The 21,806-nt window shown below is 49.3% G+C and overlaps 1 protein-coding gene across 3 annotated transcripts in view; it reads right to left on the bottom strand.

Annotated features, from left to right (window-relative positions):
• PDE4B (phosphodiesterase 4B) overlaps positions 1-21,806 on the bottom strand; it is a 134,027-nt gene that overhangs the window by 61,555 nt on the left and 50,666 nt on the right. The window contains exon 1 of one of the 3 annotated variants that reach the window (XM_082766533.1): positions 14,392-15,488. The exons of 1 other annotated variant lie outside the window; for it this stretch is intronic. In XM_082766533.1, coding sequence (XP_082622659.1) covers positions 14,392-14,438 — 47 coding nt within the window. In that variant the 5' untranslated portion in view covers positions 14,439-15,488. Of the gene's footprint in view, positions 1-3,198; positions 3,418-14,391; positions 15,489-21,806 lie in introns of those variants that run through there. One more of the 3 variants, XM_082766532.1, reaches the window with a different exon arrangement.

Below are 21,806 nucleotides of genomic sequence, written 5' to 3'. Positions count from 1 at the left end.
AAAATGAAAATGCAAATGATGTGTGCACAACTGGAGTGTGCACGACGGGTGTGTGTGCAATGGGAGCGTGCACGACCACTCCTTGCACTGCCACCTCCTCAGGGCTTTCCTTTCTCCTTCCAAAACCACCCCAGCTACCATGCCACAGAGCAGCTGAGGCACAAAAGCCTTTCAGTCAGTCCTAAGATTTACCCTTTTTTTTGCACTAACCTGTTAAACCTCCCTCAGCCCGTCCACAATGCCTGAAAGTCAGCTGGTGACTGCGTGGAAAGCGGCTGCACCGAGAATCGCGCCCAGCCTTTCCGCTTGATTCATGAAATAACGATCTGACCCGATCCGTGCATTTCTTCCTGTAACTGGTGTCTGCGCTCCCGCCAGCAAAAGGACAATAAAATGTCCTCGAATGGCATGCAGATTGTTAAATCCTCTGGATGCTCAGCCCTCCGCAAAAATAATTAATCTGGGTTGGGTACATTTCAGCAAGATTTCACTTGCTTCAGATCTCTCCGATGTCTGTACTCCTCATCTCTTAAATCAACAGCACCAGACACTGCACATAACAAATGGCCACGGACACCAACCACACAGCAGGGCAGCCTGCAGGGGGGCAGGAGGCGTTTGGGCAATGCCCTGGTGAACATGATGGGCCTGGGGGTGGCCAGGCAGCCGGGCTCCATGGTCTTTGGGGGTCCCTTCCAACCGAGCTCTTCTCTTCTCTTCTCTTCTCTTCTCTTCTCTTCTCTTCTCTTCTCTTCTCTTCTCTTCTCTTCTCTTCTCTTCTCTTCTCTTCTCTTCTCTTCTCTTCTCTTCTCTTCTCTTCTCTTCTCTTCTCTTCTCTTCTCTTCTCTTCTCTTCTCTTCTCTTCTCTTCTCTTCTCTTCTCTTCTCTTCTCTTCTCTTCTCTTCTCTTCTCTTCTCTTCTCTTCTCTTCTTCTCTTCTCTTCTCTTCTCTTCTCTTCTCTTCTCTTCTCTTCTCTTCTCTTCTCTTCTCTTCTCTTCTCTTCTCTTCTCTTCTCTTCTCTTCTCTTCTCTTCTCTTCTCTTCTCTTCTCTTCTCTTCTCTTCTCTTTTCTCTTCTCTTCTCTTCTCTTCATTTTCACTTTCTGCTATTCAGGTACATGCCTTAAAATCAACCTTGATGACTCTGTGTTGGCAAACTGGCTCCACCAGAAGAAAATCCTCCTCCAACATGAGGAGAAGCCACAAGTGGTGGGCAGCAAGGGGAAAACCTTCCCCTGGCAGCAACCGATTCCTGCAGCCCGCTGACACGGTGAACATACATGGAAAAAGCGAGGGCTTCCTGAGCATGGCAGGGTCCTAGGGTTGATCCTGATGGACTTGCCAGCTGGTGATGGCAAAACACTTGAAGGCAGTAAATGTCTTTATCCTTTACATAATATACCCATTATTTCTCTTTTCTTAATGGCTTTAACCTTTCTCACATCCCTGCAGCTTGCTCCCCATCCCAAACCAAGCCTGACCTGCTGCGTGCCTTTCCATCCAGCTTCTCAGCCACCTCGCACCTCCTCTGCAGCACTCTGCGCCTTAACAGCACCGAGCTGCCACGTGTTTGAGCTCCTCATGGAAGATCAACCTTCTGCAAACCCTTTGGAGGGCTCCAGCCCTGTGCCTGGCCCGGCTCGTCCATGCCCCGCTTCTCCAAAGCTCTGGTGTGGCAGCAGAAAGCACACTGCTGGCACCCGAAACATCCCATAGTAACACTCTCGGTTTCTGCAGACCTGCAAATCTTCCCGAGACCCACTGCAGGGCTCATTTTGATCTTACTTAATTAACAGTCTCTTAGAAGATCCGTTTCATGCTGCAAAGGACTGAAATGCAAAGCCATAAATACTTGGAGATTAGGAAAAAAAAGTAGTGGAGAGCTTGCTACAATCGATTGCCGTTACGAATAATGCAGTGGGTGAGGTTTTCAGTGTGAATAAGCATAAACGTGTAGGCATGACACAAAATCACTACATCTGATCGTGGCTTGAGACTCAAAGCCATCACAATTAAAGCTCCGTTCTTCTGCTGATAGAAGCGAGACACCCTGAGAAATCGGTGTGTTTGTAGTAAGCTAATGAAGGGAGAGTTGGTAGAATAATCAAAGGGCAGAGTGGGCCCATTAAAAAAAAAAAAGAGGAATTACATGAGAATTGCACCTAACTGTAGGCTTTTAACCCTTCCCGGGGTGAGATGTCAGCAGGGGCACCTGCCCGCCCCAGCCAGGCTCAAGGGCAGCCTCTGAAGCTCTGCCCCTTGTTTTTTGGGCTGCTGCTGCCCTCCGGCAGCCATCGGGCTCGTTCCCCCCCGCAGCACGAAACCGGCCAGCTCCCAGGTTAGAAAACCTTCCTGTAAATGTGTTTGCGGACTCGGGACTGGACGGTGTCCAAGAAAGCAATCAGTCACGGGGCGAGCCGGAGCGTGCGCTGCCTGCCTGCCAGCCCCGGGGAGCGTCTGGAAAAGATCAAGATTACAGGCAGGGGGTGGGAGGGAGGTAACGGGTATTCCCTTTGTACCGCTCCGTCGGGACCAAATGTGACACGCTATATTAATAACCTGGCGTCACCCAGCCAAACAGCTGACCCAGGGGAACATGAAATACCAGGCAGATATCAAGGGCCTGGTGGCAAGTCATGTGAAGAGCAAAGGAGATAGCGGGGTGCTGCGAGATGCAACCGCAGGACAAGAGCTCCGTGTCAGGCCCTTTTGTTCCTGGCAGAGCCAGCCCCGAGCACTTCGTGGTTTTCATCTTCTGCTACTTTACATGGTCAGGGGAGGCAGCTCGGCACACACAGCAGGAGGGACGGAGAGGGAGAGGGCATGTGCCAGGCCTAGGTCACCCTGCCGAGGAGCAGGGATTGACTCCTGGCGTTTGGCTTTGGACGGCTTCAGCGTCCTTGCAGGGTTTGCTTCAGGTTCTTAGCCTGCTATTGTCAGAAATGTCCTCAACAATTTAATCTAACAATACACTTTGCGTGCTGTTACGTAGCCACACACTGAAATCACTCAAATTCTATCTAAACGTATACTCACGCTAGTCTCCAGAAGTAGAGGCAGAATTAATTCCCATCCCTTTTAATTGCAAGGTGGAAATAAAGAGGCACCACCACTGAGACAGCCTGAGACCACAACCACGGGCCCCTGATAGCTCTCCTTCCACCAGAAAAGTCACCCAGGAGTACACAAAACACGCTCACCTCCAGCTGAAATATGGATTTCCAAGGTTGCTCTCACGGAAAGTTTTCAGCTGCAGCAGGCTCATTTGTAATATGAGCACAATTCAAGTAAACACGCAGGTTTTGTTTAAACTGCCTTGAAATTAATGCTTTAAGTTTAGAATGTGTCCTAGGAAGATTTTAACCCCTGGAACGTCAGATTTAACACTGTGCTAGCCCATGCTGTGCACACTTAAAGAGCTGTAGGGGAACACGACACCCAGGGTCTGCTCACCCCGCTTTAACAATAAGCAATAGGAAACTGCATGCTTTAGTAATTGGTGAAAAGGGGAAAGTAAAAAAGGTATTTTCACATGTAAGTCCTTGTATACTATTTCCTATTGCATATTTGTACATATAAATCTGTATTTTCTATGTTCATGGCACGGATACAGTTTTCATCAGGCACGTGGCCTGCCTCCCCGCCCAAGGAAGGGCACGGCTTTCAAACAAACCCATGATGCAGAAATGTGGATGGACACAACTCAGCTGCTTAATGACTGTCAGAATTTAATCGATTAGTTAATAAACCCCACTGGTTCACCGCAGAGTTAACCCAGGAGCAGTGCTCCTTCCTAGACTCTCGGAGCAGCTCCGTGGCCGTCTGAGTGGCCTTTTGGGGTACTTGAACCTCTTGCCAGCATGCAGACGGTTCAATAGCAGCATTCAAGTCTAGAGTAGCTGGACTGGCTGCACTCAGTCTTCACAAGAGGACGAAATTCTTGCTGCAACCTAAGAAAGAAAAATCACTTAGCACAAATAAGACCTTTTTTTTTTTTTAACCGCTGATTAAATAGATACTCACAAGATAGAGCACAATGGCTTTGATGGAGCCGTTGCAACCTATTATATAAATCCTCATTCATGCCCATGAGAGCTTTTCCTTTTCTTTCTTAACAACAGAAGAGAAAACGCAGCCATGTAAAGGATGTTAAATGGCACAAAGGTGTGTGACTGGTAAGTTCACAGCCCAGAGCAGCGAAAGGACCGGGCGCTGGGGCTGGAGCCGTCGGTGTCCGTGGCCAAGCGATCACAGAGGCTGTGCTCGTGGGTGCCAGGAGCTGCAGAATTACTCCTCTTCTGAAGATTTTGTCTATTTACAGAACTAACCCATGGATGCACAGAAGTGCCCACAGGGAAAGCAAAATGTCCTGTGAGGGGCTGGTCAATACCTGGCAAGCGTCCCTTTCTCTACGCGTGCTCCTCCACCGTGCACCCACCGGCAGAGCCGAGCATCTTGCAGCCACGCAGGGAGCTCAGCCCGGCCCCACACAGCCCTTGGGGACCTGCAACCCATGGGTCCAGCCCAGAGCCAACCCCGTGAGTCCCTCGAGGCTCAGTGTGGGCTCTGAAGCCTGTGCAAGCACAGCTTTCAGGACTGCTTTAGTAGACGGGTTTTGTTGTTCAGCACGCAGTGCGCTGCACATGCTGTTATACCAACGTCAAACCTGACTGAAGGTAATGCTTCTGCTACAGCTGCGGCAATTTTCTGTGTTTCCCCCTGAGAATGACTTTTTTTTTTTTTCCAGAATCCAGTTCTTAACACATTTACTCTGAAATAAATATATAATATGGCACCAGCCATCAGCTGGTCTCATTAGCTGGGCTTGCTCTACCGGTGCTAAAGCTCGTCTTGGAAACCTGCAGTAAGCGCAGAGCTTAATAAAGCAGTTTTTAAAGCACCGTATAATTTCGTTGCAGTAAAGCAAAAGGGGGTCAGCTTGTTCTCCTAGACTCCACTCCAAACAATTTATCGTCTTTACAGATGAAACAAATGCAGGCAGCCCTTTATGACTCCAGCGAAACTAGGCCATTCAATACGCGCCCACTTCAAAACTCCTCTCACAGACGGCTATTCATTCAGCTGATATTTATTCTCTACATTTTCAAGAATGCCTTTTCATGCACTCCACGCGGCCAGATACAGGTACTCTGTCCCCCAGCAAACCTCTGCTTCCCCGAGTGCCTCACCACCAAGTCCCAAATCGAGCCAGGAGCAGGTGGGCTCGGTGCCCTGCACCGGGGAGCCCAGCGGTGGTGCTGAGGGACCAGGCAAGCTGGCTCAGCACCAGTACCCTTGGTGGGACATACTGGGAAGTGTGCTGATCTTTGGGACCCATCACTGTAATGGAGCACGTAGATCAAGCCCCTTCCTCGCAGCTCCTCGGCACCACAGAAGTTTGCAGGCTCCTGGCAGGCTCCCGGTCCCCGGACACAGCTGCAAGCAAGCAGAGCGACACGACACTGCCTAGCCTCTGGGTGCTGTGCCAGTAAAACCAGGAATTTAGCTCACTGGAGTTACCATCAGCGTAGACTCATGCCTTCTCCTCCTGAGGTCACCCAGCACTTTGGCTGGAGTGGACAAATGGTACCAGGCACGGGGCTTCACCCCAAGCCTCCTGCAGTGGCACCAGAGGAGCCCCTGTGAACCACCAGGGCAAGGTGGCCCTGGCAGAGAGGAGTACAGCAGACCCACAGCTAATGGTGAATGAAAAAACGACCTGGAATTTCAGTTCTGAATCTGTTTTTCTTACTGATTTCCTCTGCTGGTGTAAGTCCCAACACCTGAGGCACTGCTGAGTTACATCTTTGCAGGGATAAGGGGGGACCGTGTCTGCAGTCCCCAGAAATTCAGTGCGACCCTGTACGGTGTGAGCCTCATACGTGCAGTATGAGGCTGAGGAGCCATCCCAGGGGGTGATTGGTATCCACCTTCCTTTTTTTTTGGGAACGGGTTCCTGCCAGCAAGCTGCCCCTCACTTTTGCAGAGCAGCAGTGCTGCTTTTTCTTGGGGAAACACGGACGAAGCGGCGCTTGGCAGAGGCACTGTTTACGCAAACAAGCAGAAAGTGGGGGAGGACGTGGGCAGCAGCGTGCGTTCCCTAAAAGCTCGTGATTTCCTCCTCCCTCTCCGGGGAGAGCTGGGAAGCGGGAGGCAATGAGGACAACTCCTTAACCAGTTACAGACCCAGCCCTGCTCCTCCCAGGACACGGGGAGCCAGGGGCTGCTATGTGGAATCTCCCCTCCGACTCATTCCCAAGACTGGGTGATTCTGCCCCAAACATTGATTTATAAACTTGCTGAACTAGTGAATGATGTTCTAAATAGCTTTGCAAAAAAAAAAAAAAAAAAGTAAATAAGGTAAGATTTAATCTCTTCGCTCTTCGTGCATTAAGTCATTCTGAGGACTTAATTTTAAAATACAGAAGTGTTCTGAGAATGTTTTGTAATTACAAACCAATAAGAAAAATCATCCAGGAGGAATAATTACATAATTTCTAGATGAACTCACAGCTTAGAAGAGCTCACAGCTTAGAGGAGCAGTAATAAATAGATCCTCATATCATTACTGTTGCTGCGGCTGATGACTCACCACTGTTACTGGGATCATATCCCAGAATAGTCATGCTACTCTGTGTACTGCATACAAAATTAGCCATGAGGGACTTACTATTAAATGAAACAGATTTGGGGTTTTAGGATTCATGTGGTCATAGCATAAAAACAAAAGCTGTTAAACATTTTACCGGACTGCATCAGAGCGGCGGTACCTCCTCCTGGCCGGACAGACGCAGCCCCGCAGGGTTTTGGGGTGACAGTCCTGTGTCACACCCTTCTGGTTGGGCTCACACAGGGCAGCCCTGTCCCAGCCAGCAGCTAAAACCAGCCATCTCGAGAGAAAAATGCAAGTACTTTGGCAGAAACGGAACGGAACAAGTGCAGGTGTCTGATACAGCTTATGAAAAGGAAAGGGATCATCTAGCTAAAATCGGTGTGCCTTCCCGAACCAAAGCCAACGGTGGATTGCTTTGATGGAGCCTACCTTAGATGCACACCAATGCTGAATGAGAAGTTGAAATGTCCTGCTACTAAACCAGCCCCTCGGCCTCCAACAAACCTGCTAGAGACAGCAGTGGTTTGCTCTCAGGGATCCATCCACGCTTGCACATCACGTACGTGGTGTTTATGCTTACATGCCCCACTTAAGGGTGGTTTGTTTGGACTTGTCAGTGCATAACACAAGTCGTCAAGCTGTACAGCAGATGTCAGGGTAAAAAACAGATTTGGGAAAAATCTGGGAAAGCAGCCCCCCAGCTTCTCAGCCTCACTCCTGAACGTGTCCTGTGCTTCCATCCTCGGCGCTACCCACACCTCTACTGACACACACATAGTCCTCCTCACAAGGGATCCGCTGGGAAGAGCATTAGGGCAACTGAAGTTTATTTTTCAGCTGAAAAAGTGCCCTCTTCGTGTACATTATAAAATGAACAAGAGAAATATTTTTTGATAATTTTTACAAGTTTCATCCACTTTTGAATTCACTGTAAATTCCTGCATAATAATCTCAGTCCCCTCTCAGCTCTCACAGCAAATGACACAGAGCACATGCACCACTGATATGGGCACACAACTAACATTGTAACACTGCTCATCATTTCTCTTCCTGTAAACGTGCCCTGTTCTCAGATTTCCACCCGTTTTGTGTGTATCCTCTGGGTAAAATGCCAGCTATGACACAGCACACCGACCGCGAGCACAGTCCCACCACATCCTCCTGTGTTCATCATCATCTCCTGGCCTCTCCGCGTGCTGTCGCTCTTCAGATCAGCAGTGTTTTCACTCCAGCCCCCTCCTTGGGTCATGCTGTTCCTCTGTAAATAGCTGTAAATGTTCTCTTCCTGGCTCTTTCTCAGCCTTATTGATTTTCAGAGTGCCCTTGTACTAAAACCCGCCTCATCTGGTTGGAGTTTCTCTCCACCACTCAGTACGAATGTCATTTATTCCCTGCCTCTATTTCTCCTTACCGGCTTGGCAACACTTCTCAGTTTAGTGGCATCTCTTCATTTAATTAGCTTGCTGTTTATTTTGTTTTCCAGATCATTAACAAAAAGGTTAAATAAAACCATATGCAGCACAGTCACTGAGATACCAACCGAGAACCTGCCCGCAGGACGCCACGTGGGACTTCAGCTGGATTGTGGCGAGGAAACTGCAGCGAGCCTTTACGTTTATACTAGTTTATTTCTGCATTTACTCAAACCAAGGGATATTTCATGGAAACTAAACTAAATAAATAAATAAATAAGCAAATAAAATCCACTTGCTGGACTGTTCAAACACAGTGCAAGGCCCAGCATTGCTCACCGAGCACAGGGTACTGATGACCACTCACAATCCCGCCCTGCTCACAGTAACTGTCTTTGGCTCTTTTGCCCTTCAAGCTTTGACATTTCACTCCTCCTCACCACTTTCTGGCAGGATTTTAGCCAAGTGTTTGCTCATGCCCCAGTTACTACAGGTGGGCAGTGCAGCTGGAGCCGTGGCAATCAATGGGGAGAGGGGCTTGATGCTTTGGAGAAAGGAAAAAAACAAACCCACGATGGGATCCCCATGCTACCACCTTAAGGAAATTAATTCTAGCATTTTTATATGAGCTACACCTTGAGATATTGCCAGCCACGCTATCTCCAGGCCTTCATTTTGGGATGCTGGCTATTTTTACAAAAAGCCACTATGTCGATTTCTTGAGAGAACTCCTATTCTGTCCTCCAAAGCAGCACACAAACTTACCAAAAATGTTTACTTCTCTTCATAGCAAAGCAGTGAGCTAACTAAAGCAGCGTTCAGATACGTGACGTTTGCTTTCCATCAGACTCCGCTAAATGTCCTCATGCACCAGGCCATGCAGCCCTATGGTTCCTGCCAGGAATCATGAAATATCCCAAGTTGGAAGGGACCTGTGAGGATCATCGAGTCGAGGAGATCCGTCCCCATCGTGTGGGGCTGCAGACCCACTCCGAGCCGAGGCCCTGTCGGTGTGAGGTGGGCTCGGGGCTCTGTGGGGCCCCCCGGTCGGCTCCATCGTTTCGAAGCGCCTCATCCAGGCAGATCCTGCCTCCTCCAGCGCTGCCTTCAGCCTCACACACAGGAAAGCAGAGCTGTACCTGTCAGAGTTTCAGAGCTTAGGCCATAAAAGTTCTGCTGATCTCTGCAGACACCATTTCATGCTGTGAGGGGTCACCTCAGGCCTTGAGGAGCGGCCTCTCCCTGCAGGACCTCACCGGGCCGCCCAGCCCTCTCCCTCACGACAGCCAACGTGGATCCCCCAAGTTTCTCTTCATGCTCTATCCAAAGCCAAGCACCGTCTGTCAAGTCCCGCTCCTCTCCCCGTTCCCCAGCTTCTGTAAACAAGCCCACCAGCCGCATATGCTGCGCTTTGCTCATGTTTGGGCTTTTGACAGCGGGCCAAGCACCGAAATCACAAAGCTTCCTTCTGCGCCAGTGTAGGCAGCACAGTATATGCACGTAAATGTGGCAAATCATCTCTTAGTAGGCTCTTAATGATGACAGATTTTAATTCTGTGCAAGTAATTGCCCAGACCACCACCTATTCAGTTCTACATGCACGTGCTACATTTGCTTTTTCCAGTCTTCTGCTTTTTCTATGCCCCTACCCCAAAAGCACATCACTGAAATCACCAGATAATGCCTTCACTACATTATATTGTCAACCTGTCATGTTTTACCCACAGCTTCCAAGCATACTATATAGTGCAATCAGGCCCTTTGGACTGACTCAGCTCCCTGCCATGTCCCTAACAGGCCTGTACCCACCGCCTTCCTCTGAGATACCATGAGTGTGCCATGGGTTTACGTGGCCTCCAGCTTCCAGGAAAGAAAACTTGAGAGAAAACCTAGAGAAAAAAAAAAAAAAAAAAAAAAAACTTTTTCTCATTTAATGGCAAATCTGGGGTATTTAAAACACTCTGTTTAGGTGCTACAAGTGTCCCAGCAGCTCTCTGGAAAGCACAGTTAAAGCTTCCTAACCCCAAAGCCCTCAGACACTTGTGTTACAAACCCAAGTTTGGTGCCGATACCGAGCCCAGGCACGGACACGGCGCCGGCACCCGCCAGCCCCAGAAAGGCAGGAGCACTTTTTGCCCTCTCCAAGAAGTTCTTCTTTTTCCTGCACTTGCATTTTGCATGGTCTGGAATGCAGATGCTTTTTTCTAAAGCTTGATCGGGATTTCCTGCATAAACCTCTTTTACAGAGGTTAATAACGGGGATAAAGACTTCTTGTAGCTACAAGCGTTCAGTTATCTGTTACAGGGAATAACGGGATGAAAAAAAAAACAGGCTTGCAATCTGGATCCTGCAGAAAGCAGGAGGGAAATTTTGGATACCTCCTGCACTGCTTTTGATCATATTGGGAATTCTAGAAGGCGAGTGAGGTTTTTGGGGGGCTGTGGAGGCTGCATGGAGCTGCTCTTCTGCATCTTGAACCTTTGCCCCATTTATCACAGGTGATCCCTAATGCTTATTGTAATTGCCCTTTTAGTTAATGAAATACTAACTACATATGGGATGTGAAAATAGAACAAAATAGGAAAAGTTTTTCAAGAAAAAAGCTTTGCTTTTATCCTTGTGAATTAGCTACCAGTGATGCATCCCACAAATGGGTACCGCTCTGGGATGGCAGCGAACGCACCCATATTCGCACCGCCCGTACTGATGCTGGCCTGAGGGCACAGCAGGGACGTCTCAGGAACATCATTGCTGTCCCACAAAGCTTTCCTCACATCTTTAGGCCCACTCTGCAGAAATGCTGCTGCTTTCTTAAAAGCTCTTGCTTGCATTTAGATACAAAAAGGAAAAAATCAGTTCTTAAAAAGAGAAGAGAAGGATTCCTGATGCCCACCGGAGAACCAGAAGCCTGATCTGCCCAGAATCACCCTTCCTGTGTTTGTTGCCTTTCTGTGAGAGCCCAAAAGGCAGACGGGGCTGGCTGGAAGCTTCACGGGGCACCCATGGGCCCGCAGAGCATGGCTTGGCTGCTGCACTCACCGAGGTTCATGCGATCCCAGCCCGCGACGGCTCCATCGGTGCTGCACCAGGGCTCCATGGCCAACGGCCCCGTTAGAACTGTTCAGCTCACCCAGAGTCTTCTTTTGTTCGGTGCAATTAGCAATGAAAACGGGATTAAAAACTGCAGGTGGTGAGCGAGTTAAAGCACTCAGATGGAAGTTGAATTTTTTGGGGGAAAAAAAGAATCCAAGGTGGCAAGATCGTTGCTTTTCCTATGAAAGGATTTAATTATCATTTTTACAGGATCCCTCTCCTTCCCCAATTATGTCTATGTTTTGTTGCTTTTTTAGGTAGCTATCAATATAAACTCTAGAAAATAAAAATATCTGCAAGACTTTAGTAGCAGTTCGTCCTTTTTAGCTCCTTTTTCTTTTTAGGGAAATCGCACCACATGTTCCATCAGCCTAATGAAAGATGAAAACGAGCCCAAGAAGCAATCGAACTGGGATGCCATGCAATCCTAAAGGTTCCTGTCGTTATAAAGTTACAAAGATTATTTCATTTGCATTCGAGGTAAATAATGTAAAGATGATAATGCAGCTGTGGCAAGGGAAGCCTCATTGCTCTAGGTGCTGCTTTCTGTCTTGAAGGAGCAGCTTGGGTAACACAGGCAGGGACACCAGGACGAGGCCCAGTACGGGGAAGGCTGCTAGACCCCTAGAGACTCCACAAGAACCCCTCCGAAAGGAGCTTTTCGAACAGCAAAAGCAAACGCCCGTCTTTCTTTGGATTGCTCAGAGCCAATTAAAGCACAATTATCCTATTGTTGAAGATCACGCTTCAGCCAGGCATTGTCTTCACTGAAGACACATTTCAACAGCGCTTTCTTTTTGCTTTTTACAGCCATTTGTGAGCATAAGAAAAATATTTGGCTTTCTCTTCCCAAATTGTGCCTACAGATTTCTGAGCCGCGTCCCTCAAACACATCCCGTGCATATAAAGAGTTTCTTTGCTGAAGAGCCTACCCATTTACAGAAGGCTACGGAAATAACACCCGAGGAGAAGCAAATCGCTGGGGCCCCGCAGGTAACTTGGAGGAAAAGGGGTTTTAGGCAGGGCAGGGGCCCTGGGGACACCAAGTGGGGACAGACACCGGTGGCTGCGGAGATTGAGGGGATCAGACCAGGCCCTTCAGTGAGCAACACCTGCCAAGGGCATCGCAAATACTGCATGAACCGAGGCCAAAACGCTGTTAGCCTCGGACCGACTGCCCGAGTTTCATGCCAGCAACACTTGTGGGGTCCTTCCAGAAGAAACTCAGGCAGAGGAATTGGAAGGATACGTTAAACATTTTCGATTTAAATAGTTCAAGAATAAATTTACAAAGCAGGCTCAGTCTATGTGCTACTGTGGTCTGCAAAACACTTCCAGCCTCACGTCCTGCACCCCTGCCCCGCACCCGGACCCATCCCCACCAGCAGGCACTGACCACGGGGGTCCCAAAAGGGAACATTATTTATAGTTTCCAAAAGGGAACATTATTTGTTTCCAAAAGGGAACATTATTTGTTTCCAAACCAGAGTGTTATTCAAACGACTTCCAGCACTGACCTGGCCAGAGACGGAGCAGCACCGTTCCAGCACCATCCCAGCCATCCTTAGTGCCTGTTTTTAATTATTCCTTTGCAACGTAGAGCAGGTGCTTGCTCACTTGCACACCCACCCATTGGTGCATGGTGGCTGGGTTGATTTATTTTACTGAATACATTTTGGATAGCTCAGGATGATGACCAGTTATGCTGTCACCAAAGCCTACAGCACCGCTACTTTTTTTTATTCAAGTTTTGTTAAAGAGTTTGTGTATGCAAGATGGGACAGAGGAAAGGGAAGCTCAAAAGAGGACCAAAAATGTATTAAACAAGAAAAAAAATACCTGGTCTAAACCACCCTAAACTGTACTGGTCGATCACATCAGCTCGGTGGCCCCCTTGTCCAGGCGCCTCATTTACAGCCCTGACGCCTGCGATGGCGGTGCCGTGGGGCTTTATTTCAGCTTCCCAGAGCTAAAATTACTCCTGCCACTCTCACTGTGTGCTGTGCACCGTCCCCGACACCTGCAGGCTGCAGCTGCAAAGCATTTCCCACCCCGACGGCCCCAAGCAGCTCCTCGGAGCCATCTCCAGACGGGTTCTGCTCCGTGTCCTGCCCCCTCAGCAGCCCCTGCTGCTTTACCTGCGTGGAGGCCGGGGAAACGGAGATAACGCATTTAATAATGCATCAATAACGCATTTGTCCTCTTCTCTAAATATTTACCTCTTCAGTCTCCAGTCCCTGAAGCGCCACCCATGACTACCAGCCTGGTGCTGGACCAGGAGAGCACCTGCACGTCTGTAAGGTGCCGCCCGGGACCTCGGGGTTTGCATCGCCCTGTGCACACGCTGAGCTACAGCTTCATCACAGAGCCTAGCGCACAGGGGCTGCAGCAGGATGTGTTGTACAAGCAGTAATAACAGAGAATTCATTCTAGGTAAGAACAGGATACACATTTGTATGCGCGAGATTACCAAATATAATCCTCGAACCTACAGAATAGTGAATTCTCTACGTGTTCTGTACTCTCACAGGGTAAATATCGTTCTGTATAGTGTCATCCACCACGCTATCCGATAACTTCCTACCGTAACCCCGAGAGCAGAGCTCCAGCAGTGAAACCAGCCCCGTCCAGGGGCAGAACAGGGCACCAGGACCCGGCCCCGATCCCCCCCAGCATCGCCCCCAGCCCACGGCCACCAGCCCAGGGCAGAGGCAGAGCCGCAGCCAGCTCCGGGCACCGCGGTGCCACATCCACTGCCTGCGGATCGGACAAGTTACAGAGGTAACGCCACCAAAGCGTGCAAGGGAAAACATGTTTCAGGGGCTCCTTTACTTTTTTAGAAGAAAATATATTTTCTCAAGCGGGTTTTACAGACAGAAACCTCCCTCTTTTGGTTTTGAGGTAAGCCTTGCAAAGCAAATAGCTGAAAAATGGCCCTCACATATGAAGATCTTGGAAAGCGACTCCGAGGTAAGCACGACAAGGACAGATTGCAACAGAAATAATTAAGCACAATACAACACTTCCCGACCTTTGCGTGCCCCCCAGTTCCCCGGCGTGAGGGTGCCAGCGGTCCCAGATCGAGATCTGCTCAGATCTGAGAGCAAAAGGAAACACTCAGCGAGCACCAGGGAAATGTCAGGGCTGGGGAACACGAACGTCCTCACCAACACCTCTCCGCTTTCTGCAGACGTAAAGCTGCACGCTTCCAAGTTCCTGTGCCCACCAAAATTGCACCGATCCAGACAAAGCCCAGTACCAAATGACCACTTACCAAATCCACGAGTGACGGCGACTGCGCGTGATATTAATATTTAACATCTTCCAGGGCAGTATTTCTCTTCCAGTCGCCTGAAAACGCTCAGTACGTTTCACGCTTACTCCCAACTTCTGTCTTGCCTAAGTTTTATCAGCGGCATACAGCTACTTGCAGGAGTTTTTGTTCTTTCTGATTACATGTCAACTCCCATTTCAGGGTGGATGTCACTTTATACACGAATGCAAATGACTTGGCAATCAAAACGCGAGGGTGCCGCGGAGCAGCCTCGGCAGACTCCCATATTTCTTCGTCTACAGCAGAAGAAAAAAATAAAAAAATCTATTTCTGGCAAAACCCTGACTGTAGTTTCCTGCTCTCATTTGTATAATCCCTTCCAATGACACTGACACAGGAGAAAAAAAAAAAAAAAGAAAAGCGTGCATTTTCCAAACTCAAGAAGCATCCCCGTGTTCCTGTTTATCCTTCCCAGGTCACGCTCATCGTTCATTCAGCCGATGAACCCAAGTTTCCCGAGGCTCCCGTGTCGCGGGGTGCTGGTGGCAGCGCGGGGCAGGGGGACAGGGCACCCCTGTGAGCGCAGCACGTGCCGGGGACACCGGGAGCAGCCCCGATGACGAGCCGGGAGGGAGCAGGGCTCTATGACAAAAGGCCTGGCTGAGCAGTGACATCGGACTGCAAGGACCGAGGAAGCTTTCTCAAGGCTTCAGGCGCTCTGCAAGGGGCTGTGCTGGCCATCCTGCATAAACACCGGCGCGCTCGGCTTCGTTCCTGTCACCCGGGGACGTGTCGGAGCTCACGAGCGGGGCCGCTTGCTGCCTTTCCAGCCCCCTCCTGCCGGTCGGAGAGGTGCTCTGGCGCTAGGAAAATCCTCCCAGCAGGTACGTCCACAGCCGCAATCTCAGCCAGAGGCTCTGAGCAAGAGCAGATTTCTACCTCTCTGCATAAAGCGGAATTTTACAGGATTTCCATCGAAGCCCTGCCGCTACCCATCTGGCCCCGCACGGCTCGCGGAGCCCCTGCCACCGCCCCGGGGACGCTGCCGGGGACAGCCCCGCGCCGCCGAGGGACCCGCGTGGTGACAGGGTGACAGGGGAGGGCTGATGAAGGACGGGGAACTGAAACCGCCGGCAGCAGCAGATGCCCTTGGGTGGCTTGGGAATGCTGGAGCAAACATGCTCGCCCCGCGCCGCTGCCAGGATGGAGGTGACAGCTCCCGAGGTGGGCTGAGATGTGCTGCCCGGCGTGCTGCGTGGGGCTCGGCAGTTCAGAAACACACAGTATGGATGAGCACATTTTCCATTTTCCATAAAATACACCAAAAAAGGAACCGTGCCTATAAAGATGGAGTGGGGTTAACCAGCACGTCAGTTTGGACCTTCCCAGTTGGTTTGCTGCATCTCTACGTTTGTCTGTCTTGGAATGGGCCAATTTGACATGAAATGGTGAACTGTTTTGCCTTCAACTCTATGCAGACTGGATTTATGCATTTTATATATGAAAAAAGCCCACAAACATGTATATATAGCCATACCCAAACCTGCAGCCCCAGTAGCAGGCCTTGGACAAGCGGCCACTGGTACACACAGCCAGCAGAGATGTCAGTCCTGCAGTTATGGCTTCAAAAAGGGAATTTCCATCTCCAAAAGTCATGCTATGCTATAAGTGCAATGCAGATGTCAACGCTTTGGGGGCTAACAAACTGCCACCCTCAGTCACCCCCACGTCCCTCCGCAGGCTTCCCACCCCTTTGCACCAAACAAGCTGAAAACGTTCACAATTTCATGAGGCACACGGGAATTCCTAGGCAATATGCTCCTGGTGCCCTAGGTGATCCTGCCCTTTTCTGCTTTTCCTTAGCTCTCAGCCTGGCACATTGAAATATCAAAAAAAAAAAAAAAAATAGCCTTCAGTGTGATTCTCGTTGGGTTTGTTGAAAAAGACCAAAGGCATTCACTGTTCATTTGGTAGCAGAAGTTTCCGTGTGCTGCTGCTTCTCTTCTATCTACTCAGAATCTACTGAGATTCTGCATTTTCTGCCCCGGCTCCCCTTTCTGCAGTATCTCATTTCACGTTTCCAACCCTCCCTTTCCCTCGAGCACCCTGAACTTGATGTGGATAATTGCAGGGAACACGGCAGTAATGAAACGCTGGCTGGGTGGGAAGGACCATGTCTTTCTCCTGTTTTTTTTTTTTTCTCCTACAGCTACTCAGACAGTTGAATAACTATCCCCCATTAGAGACCCAAGTGAAAAACCAACACGACACAAATGTTATCCAAGGCTACGCTCAGGAGCCACTTTTCCCTTACCTCTGGGTCTCGCCACGAGTGCCCTGCCTCCTCCTCCCACACCACCCCTATCCCACACCCTTTAAAAATCACCAAACTGCTCATTTTGATCCTTACCCAGTGGGTGCCACAGCTGCGTGTTTAATGTCTATTAATTAGGGCTCTGCAGGCCCTATTAGAGATGAACCCTAGCCCCATGGGTTCACCCTGGCCACCCCAACGCCCGTGCTCGAGGGAAACACCTTGAGCGTGTTTTGTGAACAGTTGTGGGGATTCTCACAACCACTTGATAGGAAAGCAGCACAGAACATTTCTCCCGTCTTTCAGACAGGTTACATAAGGCAGCTATTGTGCAGCCGGAACGCTTTCACGCTGGCTTCAAACACTCCAGGTCCTCCAGCACTTTGTTACCTTTTTTTCCCCTCGATCAGCAGCAGATTGCTGCAAAGGCTCGGGAATGTTCTCCGTCCCCCGAAGGTACAGGTACAGTGGCCTGAAAAAAGCTGCCTGATATTTTTGACATTTTGAGACGAAACAGAAGCACAACACCTTTATCCAAATGTTCGCATTTCATGGTATCTCCAGATTAAAAGCCTTATACACATTCAGAAGTATATCGGGGTTTTCACTCCAAATAAATACGATATTAAAACACCGAGATGAATATTTTGCCTTCCTCCTAGGTGTTAATAGTGGCAGATCAGGATAAAACACAAAAATCCTATCTTATAATCTGAAAGCATGTAAAGCATGCACCTGTCAGAAGCAAACTTCCCATCTCTTGCTGCTCCTGGTGTTTTATTAGCTGTTTTGCAGAGCAGCACTGACCCTTCTGCAAACGTCTGCGTCGTTGTTTCTTCCAGCACACGCAACTACCAGAGGCTGATTTGCAGAGCACAAAGCTGCCCATTGATTTGGAAGGGATGTGATTGCCTGGGCACCAAACAAGCCACTCGGCCATGCAGAAGGTTTTCATTCATTCTTTCTTTCTGGCCACACTGATTCATAATGATGACATCCTGATTTGCAATGCAAATCCCCTTTTTTCTCTAAAGTAGGCTGCCCAAGGAGCGCTTTGCCTTACCAACCCTTACCTTAATACCAGCATCTTCCGTGTAATACTGGAAAATATTCAAGAAACGCAATCATAAAGCATACAGCCACTTAAAATGATTAACTCATCAAACGTAAGTTTACGATAATCTGTTTTTCTTTAATTCTTACATTCTGATCACCAAATAACGAGCTATTCCTGCCGTAAGCTGACCTGTGCTACGCACAGACCCCCGGCAGACACAGCCATAAAGCCCCCCGGGAGCAGCTCCTCTTTTCAAAGCAGACACTTCTCCTCCAGCTGTCTCGCGAGCACCTTCCCTCCCCTCTTCCCGTCACTAAAACCCTGTTTTCAAACGGGGAAAATTCAAGCGAAGCAGCTTGATGTGGGAGAGGAGGTGTTTGAAAGGAAGCCACGCAGCTGTGCTGCACAGAGCCGCCCAGGTGCGCCAAACGCGCGACCTGGCTCTTAGATTCTACCGCAGCCCAAAAAAAGCAGCATTTACGTAAAAAAAAATGCATTTACGTAAAAAAAAAAAAAAGCCTTTGAGCTGAGCAGGTGACTGCTCCGGCATTGAAGCAGGCAGCGTGCTTTATGCTCCGGCTGGGAGCAGGTACGGGAGGGAACAAAGTGCAGCTCCCTTCAAAGGGAAACCGAGACTCGGGCGGGCTGCTGCGCGCATTTGGGATGGTTTCAGGTGGAAACCAGCGCTCCCCAGTTCATCCAGGAGCCAAAGGGGAAAAAAAAAAAAAAAAAAGAAAGAAAAGCTGGAAGATGAGCTCAGTGATTCTCGATCCGTTCTGCAACTTCACAGCGAGCCTTTCTGAGAAGTTTCCAACAGAAATAACGCAGCGAGCTGGTGCCAGCAGCGCGTTTACACAGTGCCATGTTCTTCGTGACCTCCTCCAGGTCCCGGTGCTGACCTGTCCCACAGCCCCTCCGGGACCGGTCCCATCCACCCCTCGCCAGCAGAGCACAGGATGGCATTTCAGAGGGCACGATTTTGGTAACAGCACGCCAAAACCTAAAGCCTAAACCTTGTACCTTCAGGGGGCTTTGATTTTCTATTCCATTTTGGCTACTTCCAAACTCTAAAGCTTTCTCAAACCAATTTCTGGCAGAGATGCTGCAGGGGGCGTGAGCTCCCACGGCAGCGTGCGAAGTGCCTGAACCAAAACCAATAATCATTTATCTGATTGAAACAGAAACTACGGCAAATTTTTCAAAATGAGCTTTATGCCTAACTCGAAATTTATCAGCTCTCGATGCTCCGGTTCTTTTGAGATGCAGCTGCTGCATTACCTCGGTTGGTAAAGAAACACTTGCTGATGGTTGCTTTCTGGATGGAATTTGGTGAAGTAACAGAGAGAAGGTGCTGTAGGTGTGTGTATGTCTGGTATCACCACTGGCGATTAGAGGTGAGGAATCGCAGGATTAAGCAGCAAGGTATTGAACATCAGGAGGCTTCCCAAGCTTCTCCATCAGTGGAACCACCTGGAGAAACAGATCCCGACCAGCAGCCTGACCCCAGAGCCTTCTTTGCCCTCCCGACCACTTCTGCAGGCCGGGGAGACGAACTGAGCAGTGGGCCTGAGCACTTGTGAAATTAAATACGTAAAACTGGAGTGATGTTTAGGTACCTGTGAACAGGGCACAGCACTCACCTCGCTCGGGTCGTGTCGGCTTGGCACACCTCACCCCCAGCACGGCTGCGTGCGTGAAAGGAATCATCGCCTCTCAGCACAGGTCACAATATTATGACTTATTACCCTCAACACTTTATTTTCGTCTTTTTTTGTCTTCCACCCTTTAAGCTGCAGCGTTCGAGAGCATTAGCTTTCATAGCTACTTGAGTGAAGAAGGGATATTTTTACATTACGGCAGTTTGTGGTAAAACAAGCAGACGACAATTTGGGAGTGCAGTACTTAAGGAGCTATTTCCTGACAGGAGACGAGGGAAAGCAGCAGTTTCCTCAGGTACTCAGATTGCTCCTTTCTGCTCGCTTCCCTCATGCGAGCTCCCATCATGCTCTCAATTTCCTTTCAGCACAAATCCATCTGCATGAAAATATTTTAAAATATTTTCTCTTCCATCCGAGTTCGTGACAAGAAAAAAGCCCCAATACAGACAGGGAAATTTAAGTGTGTTCTCTGTGCTTCCCCACTTGCTACCAGGTATTTCACATCTGCTGTGAGCCATGGCCTTGAGCAGACACGATCCGGCCTCCACATGTTCAGGGCAGGCTGGTGCCAGCCCAGCAAACCAGCAGCAAAGCCACAGCTGTGCCACGGAGCATGGGGATGGGACATAGGGAAGAGGCTCGCTCCTACAGGTCCAGAACAAGGTCTTCGTACACCTTTAACATACGTTACAATCCCCAATTTTTGGACTGTCACCCTGAAGAAGACAGTACGATATTTGGAACTGCAGTCAGCAGGGAATCTGCATTTTCTCTGACCCCTTCTGAACCAGTTTTCAGAAGCTAAATCAACCCTGCCAGAGTTATCAATGTTATGATTTTGTTTAACGCATCATTCCCTTGGCGTATTGAAAGTTCCCTTTCAATGAGAAGTCTCCTTAACAAAGAAGTAACTGATATTGACAATAGCTGTTTTTCATATTGAAATGACTCTCATTTTAACTTCCAATGTCAGAATAATACGCACGTCTCCACCTAATTCATTCAAGCCAGCAGACTTTGTGCAAAATCCGAACACTAATACTTCTGAAACAATTGGCAAACTCCATGAACGTGCCATGGGTACACCAGAGAAGCACGCTGTGAAATGCACACAGAGCACAGAGCAATGGTTTGCTCGGAGCCAGGTCCACGGAGGGGGAGCTCTGGGGTGGCACACAGTTATCAAGAGAAAAAATAATCAATCACCAGAGAAGAATTGAACCCGGTGAGCACCTGCAGGACAGTGCACCCCAGGGAAAGCTCTTCGCAGGCAGCCCTTGCAGTTGTGAGCAGAGGACACAAAATATGTGTTGTACGACTGCTGCAGTCGCTGCAGGGAGGTTCCCAGCACCGTCCCCAGAGGTGCAAAACCAAAAGGCAGGAGAACCACTCCTAAAGCAGGGGATGGGGCGGTGGGAAACCAGCTGTGCAAAGACCGAAAGGATGGACCTGAAGAGCCACAGAGCGAAAGGCCTTCTTACAGTCCCTGCGACTTTTATTTTCTGAGTTTGTTGTCTGAGTTGACCCTAGCTAGAGAAGAGGGATACACAGGCAGAATTTGAGGGTATCTCCTTTTCCTTCCAAGCAGGGCACTTTCAAAGACAGAGCCCCCAGAGCAGGCTACATGTGAGCACTCTTCCCAATCTGCCATTTCGATGTGCGCCCAGCAAGTTTATGTAACACAGCAGCACAAGGAGCCTTCGCCCAGATAACACAACTTCTCCTGTCATCATTAGCAGCAGTGGGAAGGCATCTAACTCCCAGCGCTTGTGCTGCCCTGGGCGATGCTGGCACTACAGAACCTACACAGAACCTACACGCCTCTCCTGCCGCCTCCCTGCAGACGAGGCTCCAGCTTTAAAAATCCCAAAGCGCCGCTCTCAGCTTGCTGAGCCCTGCCAGCAAAGACTCTGCAGCAAGCCGGGGATGTCGTTTTTCAAGAGAGCAAGCTCTGCCAGCCGATGCCCTGCAGAAAGCACACATCTGTTTCGCTGAAGTTCGGCGTTAGAGCAGCACTTTGAAAGAGAAAAAGGTATTGCACATAATTTAATGCATATTTATCAGCTTCAAATAGACAAAGCTGATTAATCCAGCTTGTCTGCACAATTCAATGCTGTATGTAGAACCGGGTGCATCGTTTCTGCAGACAGCAGGGCTGAAATGAGGTGCTTCGACCCCAGGACTGCACAAACCCTGCCCCTGCTGGCAGAGGAGCCCCTCGGCCTCCGGGACTTTTCTGTGGGCTGCTCCTGCCTGGCTCTCCGGATGACCTATGGGATATGCTAAAAAAATATTATTCCCAGAACAGATTTCATGAAGGGGTTTCAGTCCTTCGAGAGACTTACTCATGCAGCTCAGAATAGTGCACGCCGCAGCCCTGATTATT

This window comes from Aythya marila, assembly GCF_965140915.1.
Source record: "Aythya marila genome assembly, chromosome: 8".
Classification (NCBI taxonomy): Eukaryota; Metazoa; Chordata; class Aves; order Anseriformes; family Anatidae; genus Aythya; species Aythya marila.
This window is presented reverse-complemented; position numbering and strand designations above follow the sequence as displayed.